Source organism: Mustelus asterias, unplaced genomic scaffold (assembly GCF_964213995.1).
Source record: "Mustelus asterias unplaced genomic scaffold, sMusAst1.hap1.1 HAP1_SCAFFOLD_2361, whole genome shotgun sequence".
In the NCBI taxonomy this organism is placed as follows: Eukaryota; Metazoa; Chordata; class Chondrichthyes; order Carcharhiniformes; family Triakidae; genus Mustelus; species Mustelus asterias.
The window spans coordinates 42,501-56,154 of record NW_027592306.1 but is presented as its reverse complement, the minus strand read 5'-3'; the positions used below and the strand labels follow the sequence as shown (position 1 = coordinate 56,154).

The 13,654-nt window shown below is 52.6% G+C and overlaps 1 protein-coding gene across 1 annotated transcript in view; it reads right to left on the bottom strand.

Annotated features, from left to right (window-relative positions):
• Positions 1 to 708: 708 nt before the first annotated feature.
• Positions 709 to 13,654, bottom strand: part of LOC144489621 (protein Daple-like) — a gene marked incomplete at its 3' end in the record, with an annotated part of 20,211 nt that continues 7,265 nt past the window's right edge. Inside the window, exons 3-5 of the mRNA XM_078207476.1 lie at positions 13,614 to 13,654; positions 2,020 to 2,089; positions 709 to 767 (exon numbers count right to left, since the gene is read on the bottom strand). The exon at positions 13,614 to 13,654 is cut by the window's right edge and continues 68 nt beyond it. Coding sequence (XP_078063602.1) covers positions 709 to 767; positions 2,020 to 2,089; positions 13,614 to 13,654 — 170 coding nt within the window. The remainder of the gene's footprint in view (positions 768 to 2,019; positions 2,090 to 13,613) is intronic.

The window sequence follows — 13,654 nt, the reverse complement described above, 5'->3', positions numbered from 1 at the left end:
GAGCGGGGGAGAATGTGGGACTCTCCCACGGGGAGTGGGGGAGAATGTGGGACTCGCTCCCACGGGGAGTGGGGGTGAATGTGGGACTTGCTCCACGGGGAGTGGGGAGAATGTGGGACTCGTTCCCACGGGGAGTGGGGTGAATGTGGGACTCGCTCCCACGGGGAGTGGGGGAGAATGTGGGACTCGCTCCCACGGGGAGTGGGGGAGAATGTGGGACTCGCTCCCACGGGGAGTGGGGGAGAATGTGGGACTCGCTCCCACGGGGGAGTGGGGGAGAATGTGGGACTCGCTCCCCACACAGGGGAGTGGGGGAGAATGTGGGATTCGCTCCCACGGGGGAGTGGGGAGAATGTGGGACTCGCTCCCACACAGGGGAGTGGGGGAGAATGTGGGACTCGCTCCCACGGGGAGTGGGGGAGAATGTGGGACTTGCTCTGGTCTGGGATTGGTCACTCACTCGTTGGTCTGGGATAGGTCACTCACTCGCTGGTCTGGGATTGGTCACTCACTCGCTGGTCTGGGATAGGTCACTCACTCGCTGGTCTGGGATTGGTCACTCACTCGCTGGTCTGGGATAGGTCACTCACTCGCTGGTCTGGGATAGGTCACTCACTCGCTGGTCTGGGATAGGTCACTCACTTGCTGGTCTGGGATTGGTCACTCACCCGCTGGTGACAGTCTCCTGCGATGGGACGTCAGACCTACCTGAACCGCACAGCCCAATAACAACAGCAACAACTTCTCCAACTCCTGCAAACCTTCATCTGTAACATCAACAGAGATAACCATCGTTTAGCTCAATACAGAGAGAGCGAGATAGAGAGAGATAGAGAGTGAGAGATAGAGAGAGAGAGACAGAGAGAGAGAGAGAGAGATAGAGAGACAGAGAGAGAGAGAGAGACAGAGAGAGAGACAGAGAGAGAGAGACACACAGAGAGAGAGACACAGAGAGAGAGAGAGAGACAGAGAGAGACAGAGAGAGAGAGAGACACAGAGAGAAAGAGAGAGAGAGAGAGAGAGACAGAGAGAGAGATAGAGAGAGAGAGATAGAGAGGTAGAGAGAGAGAGACAGAGAGAGAGATAGAGAGAGGGAGATAGAGAGAGACAGAGAGATAGAGAGAGAGTGATAGAGAGAGACAGAGAGAGAGATAGAGAGAGAGAGGTAAGAGAGAGAGAGAGACAGAGAGAGAGACAGAGAGAGAGAGACAGAGTGAGAGAGAGACAGAGAGAGAGAGACAGAGAGAGACACAGAGAGAGAGACAGAGAGAGAGATAGAGAGAGACAGAGAGAGAGAGACAGAGAGAGAGAGGTAGAGAGAGACAGAGAGAGAGACAGAGAGAGAGACAGAGAGAGAGAGACAGAGAGAGAGATAGAGAGAGAGAGAGACAGAGAGATAGAGAGAGAGAGATAGAGAGAGACAGATAGAGAGAGAGAGATAGAGAGAGAGAGGTAGAGAGAGAGAGAGAGACAGAGAGAGAGACAGAGAGAGAGAGACAGAGTGAGAGAGAGAGAGAGACAGAGAGAGAGAGACAGAGAGAGAGAGACAGAGAGAGAGACAGAGAGAGAGACAGAGAGAGAGAGAGAGACAGAGACAGAAAGCAAGTGAACCAGACAATGAGAGAATGAGGTACAGGCAGCCCTGTACTGTAGTGCACCGCGAGATGGGGGACAGAGATTGATGTATTTGCCCTGAAACAGGGTATAAAGTGTACGTTAGAGGTGCGCCCCCTCCCCCCCTGCCCCCCCACCCCCCGCCCTCCAACATGCCCCCCCCCCTCCCCCCAACGTGCCCCCCTAACCCCCTATAGTTTTGCTGGGTCAGGCAGAGCCTGTGGGCTGGGAGAGTCGGACTCAGGACTCCTTGGGTTGGGGCTGCAGGGACGGAGTAGGCTGGCGCTGCCTGGCACAGTCAAATAGCCGGCTGAGGGGCACAGCCTCCCCGCGGGGAGGGACGGGGAATGGTGTAGCCAGGGGCAAGCAGAGGAGGGCGTTGCGGAGGAAGGCTCCGTCACTTACCACTGAGGGGGTCCCGGCCCAGGAGCTGTACGTTGGGCAGGGGCATCAGGACGAGCTGCTGAAGGTCTTCCTGTTGAGGGGGGGGAGAAGGAGAGAAAAGGTGGGTATTAAACTGTCCGAGAGAAGGGTGGATGTGATCGCACTGGAGGGGGTACAGGGGAGATTCACCAGGATGCTGCCTGGGGTGGGACATTTACGTTATACACAGAGGTTGGGTAGACTTGGGTTATTTTTGTTGGACTGAGGGGTGACCTGATCAAGGTGTTCAAGATTATGAGGGGCCTGGACAGGGTGGATAGGGAGCAGATGTTCCCCTGAGTTGAAGGGTCAGTCACGAGGGGACACGGGTTCAAGGTGAGGGGCAGAGGTTTATAGATGGAGTCCTCGAGGTTTACAGCATGGAAACAGGCCCTTCGGCCCAACTTGTCCAGGCCGCCCAGATTTTAAACCACTAAGCTCGTCCCAATTGCCCGCATTTGGCCCATATCCCTCTATACCCATCTTACACATGTAAATGCTTTTTAAAAGACAAAATTGTACCCGCCTCTACTACTACCTCTGGCAGCTTGTTCCAGACACTCACCACCCTCTGTGTGAAAAAATTGCCCCTCTGGACACTTTTGTATCTCTCCCCTCTCACCTTAAACCTATGCCCTCTAGTTTTAGACTCCCCGACCTTTGGGAAAAGATATTGACTATCTACCTTGTCTATGCCTCTCATTATTTTATAGACCTCTATAAGATCACCCCTCAGCCTCCTACGCTCCAGTGCTAACCACTGTGCCACCGTGCCATGATTCTATGAGGGGTGGATGGGGTATTGACAGGGGGAGGGCATGGAGGGATTTCCCCAGATTTAGGATGGCACAGTGGGTTAGGACTACTGCCTCACAGCGCCAGGGACCCGGGTTCGATTCCCGGCTTGGGTCACTGTCTGTGTGGAGTCTGCACGTTCTCCCCGTGTCTGCGTGGGTTTCCTCCGGATGCTCCGGTTTCCTCCCACAGTCCGAAAGGCATGCTGGTTAGGGTGCTAAATTCTCCCTCAGTGTAACCCGAACAGGCGCCGGAGTGTGGCGACTAGGGGATTTTCACAGTAGCTTCATTGCAGTGTTAATGTAAGCCTACTTGTGATACTAATAAATAAACTTTTAGAAATTTAGTTTGCAGGTGATGCCTCCCACAGTCAAATTGCAACATCCTCAGAATCATAGAATCCCTACGGTATAGAAGGAGGCCATTCAGCCCATCGAATCTGCCTTGACCACAATCCCACCCAGGCCCTATTCCCGTAATTCCACACATTTATCCTGCTAATCCCCTGATACTAGGGGCAATTTAGCACGGCCAATTCTCCTAACCCGCACATCTTTGAACACTAAGGGGCAATTTAGCATGGCCAATCCACCTAACCTGCACATCTTTGAACACTAAGGGACAATTTAGCATGGCCAATCCACCTAACCTGCACATCTTTGGGACATTAAGGGGCAATTTAGCACGGCCAATCCACCTAACCTACACATCTTTGAACACTAAGGGACAATTTAGCATGGCCAATCCACCCAACCTACACATCTTTGGGACATTAAGGGGCAATTTAGCACGGCCAATCCACCTAACCTACACATCTTTGAACACTAAGGGACAATTTAGCATGGCCAATCCACCTAACCTGCACATCTTTAGACACGAAGGGGCAATTTAGCATGGCCAATCCACCTAACCTGCACATCTTTGGACACGAAGGGGCAATTTAGCATGGCCAATCCACCTAACCTGCACATCTTTGGACACGAAGGGGCAATTTAGCACGGCCAATCCACCTAACCTACACATCTTTGAACACTAAGGGACAATTTAGCATGGCCAATCCACCTAACCTGCACATCTTTGGACACGAAGGGGCAATTTAGCATGGCCAACACACCTAACCTGCACATCTTTGGGACATTAAGGGGCAATTTAGCACGGCCAATCAACCTAAGCTACACATCTTTCGGACTGGGGGAGGAAACCGGAGCACCCGGAGGAAACCCACGCAGACACGGGGAGAACGTGCAGACTCCACACAGACAGTGACCCAAGCCGGGAATTGAACCCAGCTCCCCGGCGCTGTGAGGCAGCAGCGCTAACCCACTGTGTCCACCGTGCTGCCTCCTTTTCCCCCGACTGCGCCAGTTCGAGCCATCCCAGCCTGGGTGTTGCTCTGTAGAGGGGCCACTGGTAGCCTGGCAGTGCTGGGCGGGGGGGGGGTCTGGGTGGGTCTTGGAGTGGCGGGGGGGGGGGGGCGGGGCGGGAGAGGGGGGAAATGAATCGTGTAATGACTCCTCCACGGAGAGAGAGGAGGGGAAGTGGGCAATTGTCAGGAAGCGAGGGGCCATGACGTGTCAACGCCGGCTGCAACAACTCTGAAACCAGAACCAAAAATAACAGGAGGCTGTTAGTCGCTGAGGTTAGAGGCTGCACTCGATGTGGGGGGGAGGGGGGAGGGGAGGGAGGGACAGAGGGAGGGAGGGACTGACCGCAAACAGGAACGCCATCCGTTTAATATCCTAATTTCAGCGGAAGCGTGAGTCAGGATTCTGACAACGTTACTCTAAGGCAATAGCCCACCAGAGGTGCTCCTCAGTTCCGCAGGCGTTCCCCCCCCCCCTACATTCCTCAGACTCACCACCCCCCCTCCCCCCCCCCATCGGCATTAACCACAGCCTACATCATTGCAAACCTTGATAACAAGGACACCTATGTCAGCCTGCTATTTATTGCCTTTGTCCTCATCACAAGATGAAGGCGTGTAAAATCTCCGGCTCCGACGCACCTTCTCCCTGACGAGCGCAATGCATTCTACGCCCGCTTTGAGCGAGAGGTCAGCGAGAGCGCGCCCTCCACCCTGGATGAACCTGTATCTGGGGGTCACCCATTGCAGATGTCAGAGCAGTTTTCTCGAAGGTCGGCCCACGGAGAGCGAGTGGCCCGGATAGGGGTATCCGGACGAGTACTCAGATTTAGGGCGGCACGGTAGCACAGTGGGTTAGCGCTGCTGCTTCACAGCTCCAGGGTCCCGGGTTCGATTCCCGGCTCGGGTCACCGTCTGTGTGGAGTTTGCACATTCTCCCCGTGTCTGCGTGGGTTTCCTCCGGGTGCTCCGGTTTCCTCCCACGGTCCAAAGATGTGCGGGTTAGGTTGATTGGCCAGGTTAAAAAATCGCCCCTTAGAGTCCTGGGATGTGTAGGTTAGAGGGATTAGCGGGTAAAATATGTGTGGGGGTAGGGCCTGGGTGGGATTGTGGTCGGTGCAGACTCGATGGGCCGAATGGCCTCCTTCTGCACTGTAGGGTTTCTATGATTTCTTCTATGATCCTGCACGGATCAGCTGGCGGGAGTATTCACAGATATCTTCAACCTCTCTTTACAAAAATCTGAGGTCCCTATCTGCTTCAAGGACCATCATCCCGGTATCTAAGAGAAACCAAGCAGCGTGCCTTAATGACTATCGGCCGGTGGCTCTGACATCCATCATTATGAAGTGCTTCGAAAGGTTAGTCCCGGCACGAATCAGTTCCAGCCTACCGGACTACCTGGATCCACTACAGTTCGCCTACTGCCACAACAGGTCCACAGCAGACGCCATCTCCCTGGCCCTGCACTCAACCCTGGAACACCTAGATAACAAGGACACCTATGTCAGACTCCTATTTATTGACTACAGCTCAGCCTTCAACACTATTATTCCCACAAAACTCATCTCCAACCTCCGTGGCCTGGGCCTCGGCTCCTCCCTCTGCGACTGGATCCTGAACTTCCTCACCCACAAACCACAATCAGTAAGGATAGGCAACCACACCTCCTCCACAATCATCCTCAACACCGGTGCCCCACAAGGCTGTGTTCTCAGCCCCCTACTATACTCCTTATACACCTGTGACTGTGCGGCCAAATTCCCCTCCAACTCGATTTTCAAGTTTGCTGACGACACCACCGTAGTGGGTCGGATCTCAAACAATGACGAGACAGAGTACAGGAATGAGATAGAGAATCTGGTGAACTGGTGCGGCAACAATAATCTCTCCCTCAATGTCAACAAAACGAAGGAGATTGTCATCGACTTCAGGAAGCGTAAAGGAGAACATGCCCCTGTCTACATCAACGGGGACGATGTAGAAAGAGTCGAGAGCTTCAGGTTTTTAGGTGTCCAGATCACCAACAACCTGTCCTGGTCCCCCCATGCCGACACTATCGTTAAGAAAGCCCCACCAAAGCCTCTACTTTCTCAGGAGACTAAGGAAATTTGGCATGTCCGCTACGACTCTCACCAACTTTTACAGATGCACCATAGAAAGCATTCTTTCTGGTTGTATCACAGCTTGGTACGGGCTTCTGATCTGCCCAAGACCGCAAGGAACTACAAAAGGTCATGAATGTAGCCCAATCCATCACGCAAACCAGCCTCCCATCCATTGACTCCGTCTACACTTCCCGCTGCCTCGGGGAAAAGCAGCCAGCATAATCAAGGACCCCCACGCACCCCGGACATTCTCTCTTCCACCTTCTTCCATCGGGAAAAAGATACAAAAGTCTGAGGTTACGTACCGACTGACTCAAGAACAGCTTCTTCCCTGCTGCCGACAGACTTTTGAATGGACCTACCTCGCATTAAGTTGATCTTTCTCTACACCCTAGCTGTGATTGTAACACTACATTCTGCACCCTCTCCTTTCCTTCTCTATGAACGGTATGCTTTGTCTGTATAGCGCGCAAGAAATGATACTTTTCACTGTATGTTAATACACGTGACAATAATAAATCAAATCAGATCAAAAAGCACCACCTCAGAGTCCATCACCTCAAGCACAGCAACGCTGAGTGTACAATGTTCACCCACTGTTCACCGCTCCTCAGGGACTGAAACCAGCCTGTGTCCCAATGCAGCAAGACCTGTACAATATCCAGGCTCAGGCTGACAAGTGGCAGGTCACACCCGGCCCACACAAGTGCCAGGCACTGATAGAGGAATTAGAAGCAGATATAGGCCATTCAGCCCTTTGAGCCTGCTCCGCCATTTATCAGTATCATGGGCGGAGAGCAGGGTGGCACAGTGGTTAGCACTGCTGCTTCACAGCGCCAGGGACCCGGGTTCGATTCCCGGCTTGGGCCACTGTCTGTGTGGAGTTTGCACGTTCTCCTTGTGTCTGCGTGGGTTTCCTCCGGGTGCTCAGGCTTCCTCCCACAGTCCAAAGATGTGCAGGTTAGGTGGATTGGCCATGCTAAATTGATCCTTAGTGTCCAAAGATGTGCGGGTTAGGGGGATTGGCCATGCTAAATTGTCCCTTAGTGTCCAAAGATGTCAAGGTTAGGTGGATTGGCCATGCTAAATTGCCCCTTCGTGTCCAAAGATGTACAGGTTAGGTGGATTGGCCATGCTAAATTGCCCCTTAGTGTCCAAAGATATGCAGGTTAGGGGATTGGCCATGCTAAATTGCCCCTTGGTGTCCAAAGATGTCAAGGTTAGGTGGATTGGCCATGCTAAATTGCCCCTTCGTGTCCAAAGATGTACAGGTTAGGTGGATTGGCCGTGCTAAATTGCCCCTTGGTGTCCAAAGATGTGCAGGTTAGGGGATTGGCCATGCTAAATTGCCCTTTAGTGTCCAAAGATGTGCAGGTTAGGTGGATTGGCCATGTTAAATTGTCCCTTAATGTCCAAAGATGTGCAGGTTGGGTGGATTGGCCATGCTAAATTGCCCCTTAGTGTCCAAAGATGTGCAGGTTAGGTGGATTGGCCATGCTAAATTGCCCCTTAGTGTCCAAAGATGTACAGGTTAGGTGGATTGGCCATGCTAAATTGCCCCTTAGTGTCCAAAGATGTGCGGGTTAGGTGGATTGGCCATGCTAAATTGCCCCTTAGTGTCCGAAGATGTGAGGGTTAGGTGGATTGGCCATGCTAAATTGCCCCTTAGTGTCCAAAGATGTTCAGGTTAGGTGGATTGGCCATGCTAAATTGCCCCTTAGTGTCCAAAGATGTGCAGGTTAGGGGATTGGCCATGCTAAATTGCCCTTTAGTGTCCAAAGATGTGCAGGTTAGGTGGATTGGCCATGTTAAATTGTCCCTTAATGTCCAAAGATGTGCAGGTTAGGTGGATTGGCCATGCTAAATTGCCCCTTAGTGTCCAAAGATGTGCAGGTTAGGTGGATTGGCCATGCTAAATTGTCCCTTACTGTCCAAAGATGTGCAGGTTGGGTGGATTGGCCATGCTAAATTGCCCCTTAGTGTCCAAAGATGTGCAGGTTGGGTGGATTGGCCATGCTAACTTGCCCCTTAGTGTCCAAAGATGTGAGGGTTAGGTGGATTGGCCATGCTAAATTGCTCCTTAGTGTCCAAAGATGTGCAGGTTAGGTGGATTGGCCATGTTAAATTGTCCCTTAATGTCCAAAGATGTGCAGGTTGGGTGGATTGGCCATGCTAAATTGCCCCTTAGTGTCCAAAGATGTGCTGGTTAGGTGCATAGGCCATGCTAAATTGCCCCTTAGTGTCCAAAGATGTGCAGGTTGGGTGGATTGGCCATGCTAAATTGCCCCTTAGTGTCCAAAGATGTGCTGGTTAGGTGCATAGGCCATGCTAAATTGCCCCTTAGTGTCCAAAGATGTGCAGGTTAGGTGGATTGGCCATGCTAAATTGCCCCTTCGTGTCAAGGGGACGAGCTAGGGTAAATGTATGGGGTTACGGGGATAGGATCTGGGTGGGATTGTGGTCGGTGCAGACTCGATGGGCTGAATGGCCTCCTTCTGCGCCGTAGGATTCTGCGATTCTATGATCATAGAATCTCACACCAGGTTAAAGTCCAACAGGTGTTGTGAGACGTCTTACTCTGTGCCCACCCGAGTCCAACGCCGGCATCTCCACCTCGTGGTCTCAAATCCACCTCCTCACCTGTTCCCCCATATCCCTTTAACCCGTTTTTTTTAAAATCAGAGGTATATCTGACTCATAGAATCCCCATCGACCTTCGGGTCTGCAACGACCACAATCCCACCCAGGCTCCTATCTCTGTAATCCCACCTATTTACCCCGCTAATCCCCCTGACACTAATAAATAAACTTAAAAGTAAATTACGACTCTGAGGAGGACTCTCGGGGCGGCACGGTAGCACAGTGGTTAGCACTGCTGCTTCACAGCTCCAGGGTCCTGGGTTCGATTCCCGGCTCGGGTCACTGTCTGTGTGGAGTTTGCACATTCTCCTCGTGTCTGCGTGGGTTTCCTCCGGGTGCTCCGGTTTCCTCCCACAGTCCAAAGATGTGCGGGTTAGGTGGATTGGCCATTCCACAAATTGCCCCTTAGTGTCCTGGGATGCATAGGTTAGAGGGATTAGTGGGTAAATATATGGGGGTAGGGCCTGGGTGGGATTGTGGTCGGTGCAGACTCGATGGGCCGAATGGCCTCTTTCTGTACTGTAGGGTTTCTATGAATTCTATGAATTCTATGAGAGTATGGACAGGATGAGGTTGGGGCAGAGGAGGCTGAGGGAGGTGCACAAAATTATGAAGGGCATTGACAGAGCACAGTAAGAAGTCTCACAACACCAGGTCCAGTACTTCCCCGGAGCGGAGAAGCTACGGCATCTCCTCCGGAGCCTTCAACATGTCATTGATGAAGACGAACATCTCGCCAAGGCCATCCCCACACCCCCACTTCTTGCCTTCAAACAACCACGCAACCTCAAACAGACCATTGTCCGCATCAAACTACCCAGCCTTCAGGAGAACAGTGACCACGACACCGCACAACCCTGCCACAGCAACCTCTGCAAGACGTGCCGGATCATCAACACGGATGCCATCATCTCACGTGAGAACACCATCCACCAGGTACACGGTACATACTCTTGCAACTCGGCCAACGTTGTCTACCTGATACGCTGCAAGAAAGGATGTCCCGAGGCATGGTACATTGGGGAAACCATGCAGACGCTACGACAACGGATGAATGAACACCGCTCGACAATCACCAGGCAAGACTGTTCTCTTCCTGTGGGGGAGCACTTCAGCAGTCACGGGCATTCAGCCTTGGATCTTCAGGTAAGCGTTCTCCAAGACAGCCTTCACGACACACGACAGCGCAGAGTCACTGAGCAGAAACTGATAGCCAAGTTCCGCACACATGAGGACGGTCTAAACCGGGATGTTGGATTTATGTCACATTATCAGTAACCCCCACAGCTTGACTCCTGGACTTGCACAATTTCACAAGCTGTTCTGTCTGGAGACAATACACATCTCTTTAACCTGTGTTGAATGCTCCCTCCACCCACATTGTCTGTACATTTAAGACCTGGCTGGCTGTAGAGATTTGCATTCTAATCAGTATTCTGTAATTTGATTTCTGTGTCTGTGCCCTGTTTGAGAACAGAGACCACTCCATCTGACGAAGGAGCAGCGCTCCGAAAGCTTATGGTATTTGCTACCAAATAAACCTGTTGGACTTTAACCTGGTGTTGTGAGACTTCTTACTGTGTTCACCCCAGTCCAACGCCGGCATCTCCACATCATTGACAGAGCAGACAGGGAAAGACTTGTTTCCCCTTAGCTGAGGCTCATTTACCATGGCGACGGGAAGGGAAATAGATTTGAGGTGATTGGTAGGAGGATTAGAAGGAACATGAGAAAATGTTTTTGCACCCAGAGAGTTGGTGGGTGTCTGGAATTCACTGCCTGAGTTGGTTTAAAGTTATTAGTGTCACAAGTCGGCTTACATTAACACCGCAATGAAGTTACTGTGAGAATCCCCCAGTCGCCCACACTCCTGTTCGGGTTACACTGAGGGAGAATTTAGCACCCTAACCAGCACGGTCTTTCGGACTGTGGGAGGAAACCGGAGGAAACCCACGCAGACACGGGGAGAATGTGCAAACTCCGCACAGACGGTGACCCAAGCCGGGAATCGAAGCCGGGTCCCTGGCGCCGTGAGGCAGTGGCGCTGACCCACTGTGCCACCGTGCTGTCGCTCTGGGGGAAACAGAGTCAACGTTCCGAGTCCGTATGTCACCCGCCTGTTTCTCTCCCGACAGATGCTGCCAGACCTGCTGAGTTTATGCAGCATGTTCTGTATTAATCTCAGATTTCCAGCGTACGTCTGCTTCTGTTTTAGCGTACAACTTTAAAGTTTATTTATTGATTAGCACTATGCGTAGGCTTGCATCAACACTGCAATGAAGTTACTGTGAAAATCCCCCTAGTCGCCCACACTCCGGCGCCTGTTCGGGTAACGCTGAGGGAAAATTTAGCACCCTAACCTGCACGTCTTCCGGACTGCTTGACAATGTTCTGCAGAGACAGGCCGGAATTTTTCCAGCATGCCCGCTCCGATTCTGGGGCGGGCGAGGCTGGCAGAACAGAATTCTCTGTTGGCCTCAGACGTGATTTTACGAGCCTCGCCCGAGCAGGTCCGTAAAATACCGACCACTGTCTCCATCACAAGTTTGATTTGATTTATTGTCACATGTACTGGGATACAGTGAAAAGTATTGTTTCTTGCGTGCTATACAGACAAAGCATACCGTTCATAGAGAAGGAAAGGAGAGGGTGCAGAAGTTTAAGTTTATTTGATAGTGTCGCAAGTCGGCTTACATTAACACTGCAATGAAGTTACTGTGAAAATCCCCTTGCCGCCCACACTCCTGTTCGGGTAACACTGAGGGAGAATTTAGCACCCTAACCAGCACGTCTTTTGGACTGTGGGAGGAAACCGGAGCACCCGGAGGAAACCCACGCAGACATGGGGAGAACGTGCAGACTCCACACAGACAGTGACCCGAGCCGGGAATCGAACCCGGGTCCCTGGTGCTGTGAGGCAGCAGTGCTAACCCACTGTGCCACCATGCCACCCTTGGGAGGGTTGCAGGGCCCGGAAGAGGTTACAGAGATAGGGAGGGCTGCAGGGGTTAGAGGGAGTTACAGAGATAGGGAGGTGTAGGGGCTGTTGGAGGTTACAGAGTTATGGAGGGTTTGTAGGGGCTGGAGGAGGTTACAGAGATAGGGAGGGGTGTAGGGGCTGGAGGAGGTTACAGAGATAGGGAGGTGTAGGGGCTGGAGGAGGTTACAGAGATAGGGAGGTGTAGGGGCTGGAGGAGGTTACAGAGATAGGAAGGGGTGTAGGAGCTGGAGGAGGTTACAGAGATAGGAAGGGGTTCGTCGGGGCTGGAGGAGGTTACAGAGATAGGGAGGAGTGTAGGGGCAGGAGGAGATTAAAGAGATAGGGAGGGTTTGTCGGGGCTGGAGCAGGTTACAGAGATAGGGAGGGGGTGTAAGGGCTGGAGGAGGTTACAGAGATGGGAGGGGTTAGGGGCTGGAGGAGGTTACAGAGATAGGGAGGGGATGGAGGGGCTGGAGGATATTACAGAGATAGGGAGGGGTGGAGGGGCTGGAAGATGTGACAGAGATAGGGAGGGTTGTGGCGACTGGAGGAGGTTGCAGAGATAGGGAGGGGTGTAGGGGCTGGAGGAGGTTACAGAGAGAGGGAGGCGGTGAGGGACTGGAGGAGGTTATAGAGATAGAGAGGCGGTGAGGGACTCGAGGAGGTTACAGAGATAGGGAGGGGTGTAGGGGCTGGAGGAGGTTAAAGATAGGGAGGGTTGTAGGGGCTGGAGCAGGATACAGACATAGGGAGGGGTGCAGGGACTTGAGGAGGTTAGGGATAGGGAAGAGTGTAGGGGCTGGAGGATGTTACAGAGATAGGGAGGGGTGTAGGGGCTGGAGGAGATTACAGAGATAGGGAAGGGATGTAGGGGCTGGAGGAGGTTAGAGATAGGGAGGGCTGTAGGGGCTGGAGGAGGTTTCAGAGATAGGGAGGGGTGTAGGGACTGGAGGAGGTTACAGAGATAGGGAGGGGTGTTGGGGCTGGAGGAAGTTACAGAGATAGGGAGGGGATATAGGGCTGGAGGAGGTTAGAGATAGGGAGGGGTGTAGGGGCTGGAGGAGGTTACAGAGATAGGGAGGGGTGTAGGGGCTGGAGGAGGTTACAGAGATAGGGAGGGGTGTAGGGGCTGGAGGAGGTTACAGAGATAGGGAGGGGTGTAGGGGCTGGAGGAGGATACAGAGATAGGGAGGGGGTGTAGGGGCTGGAGGAGGTTACACGGATAGGGAGGGGTGTAGGGGTTGGAGGAAGTTACAGAGATAGGGAGGAGTGATTTATTGACATGGCTCAAATTTTAAAATGAAGACATCATTGTGAAGGAGTGTGGGTCGGTGAGTGCAAGCGGCATTGGCGGCAACAGGATGTGGGAGTGAGTATAGGTGTTGAGAGCAGCAGAATTCTGGCTGAGGTGAACCTTATGAAGGGGGAGCGCTGGGGAAAGGCCCGAGGAACAAGGGCATCGTCGAGCCTCGGCCTGTCAAAGGCTGGCAGTCAACAGATTCAAAATCCTAGCTGTGGAAAAATTTGGAAAATTGAGGAAAAATTGTGGAGAACATGAGGATTCGGCAGGGGAACTGCAACTCCAGGACCAGTCAGGTGGGATGAGGCCTAATTTCAAGATGGCCGCCCTGGCCTCACAGGCCTCAGGCTTTCCTGTCTGAGTTGGCCGCTCGATTCCACGCTCCCTTACCTGGTAAAAGCTTTTGATGTGCTGCACCAAAATAGTAAGGT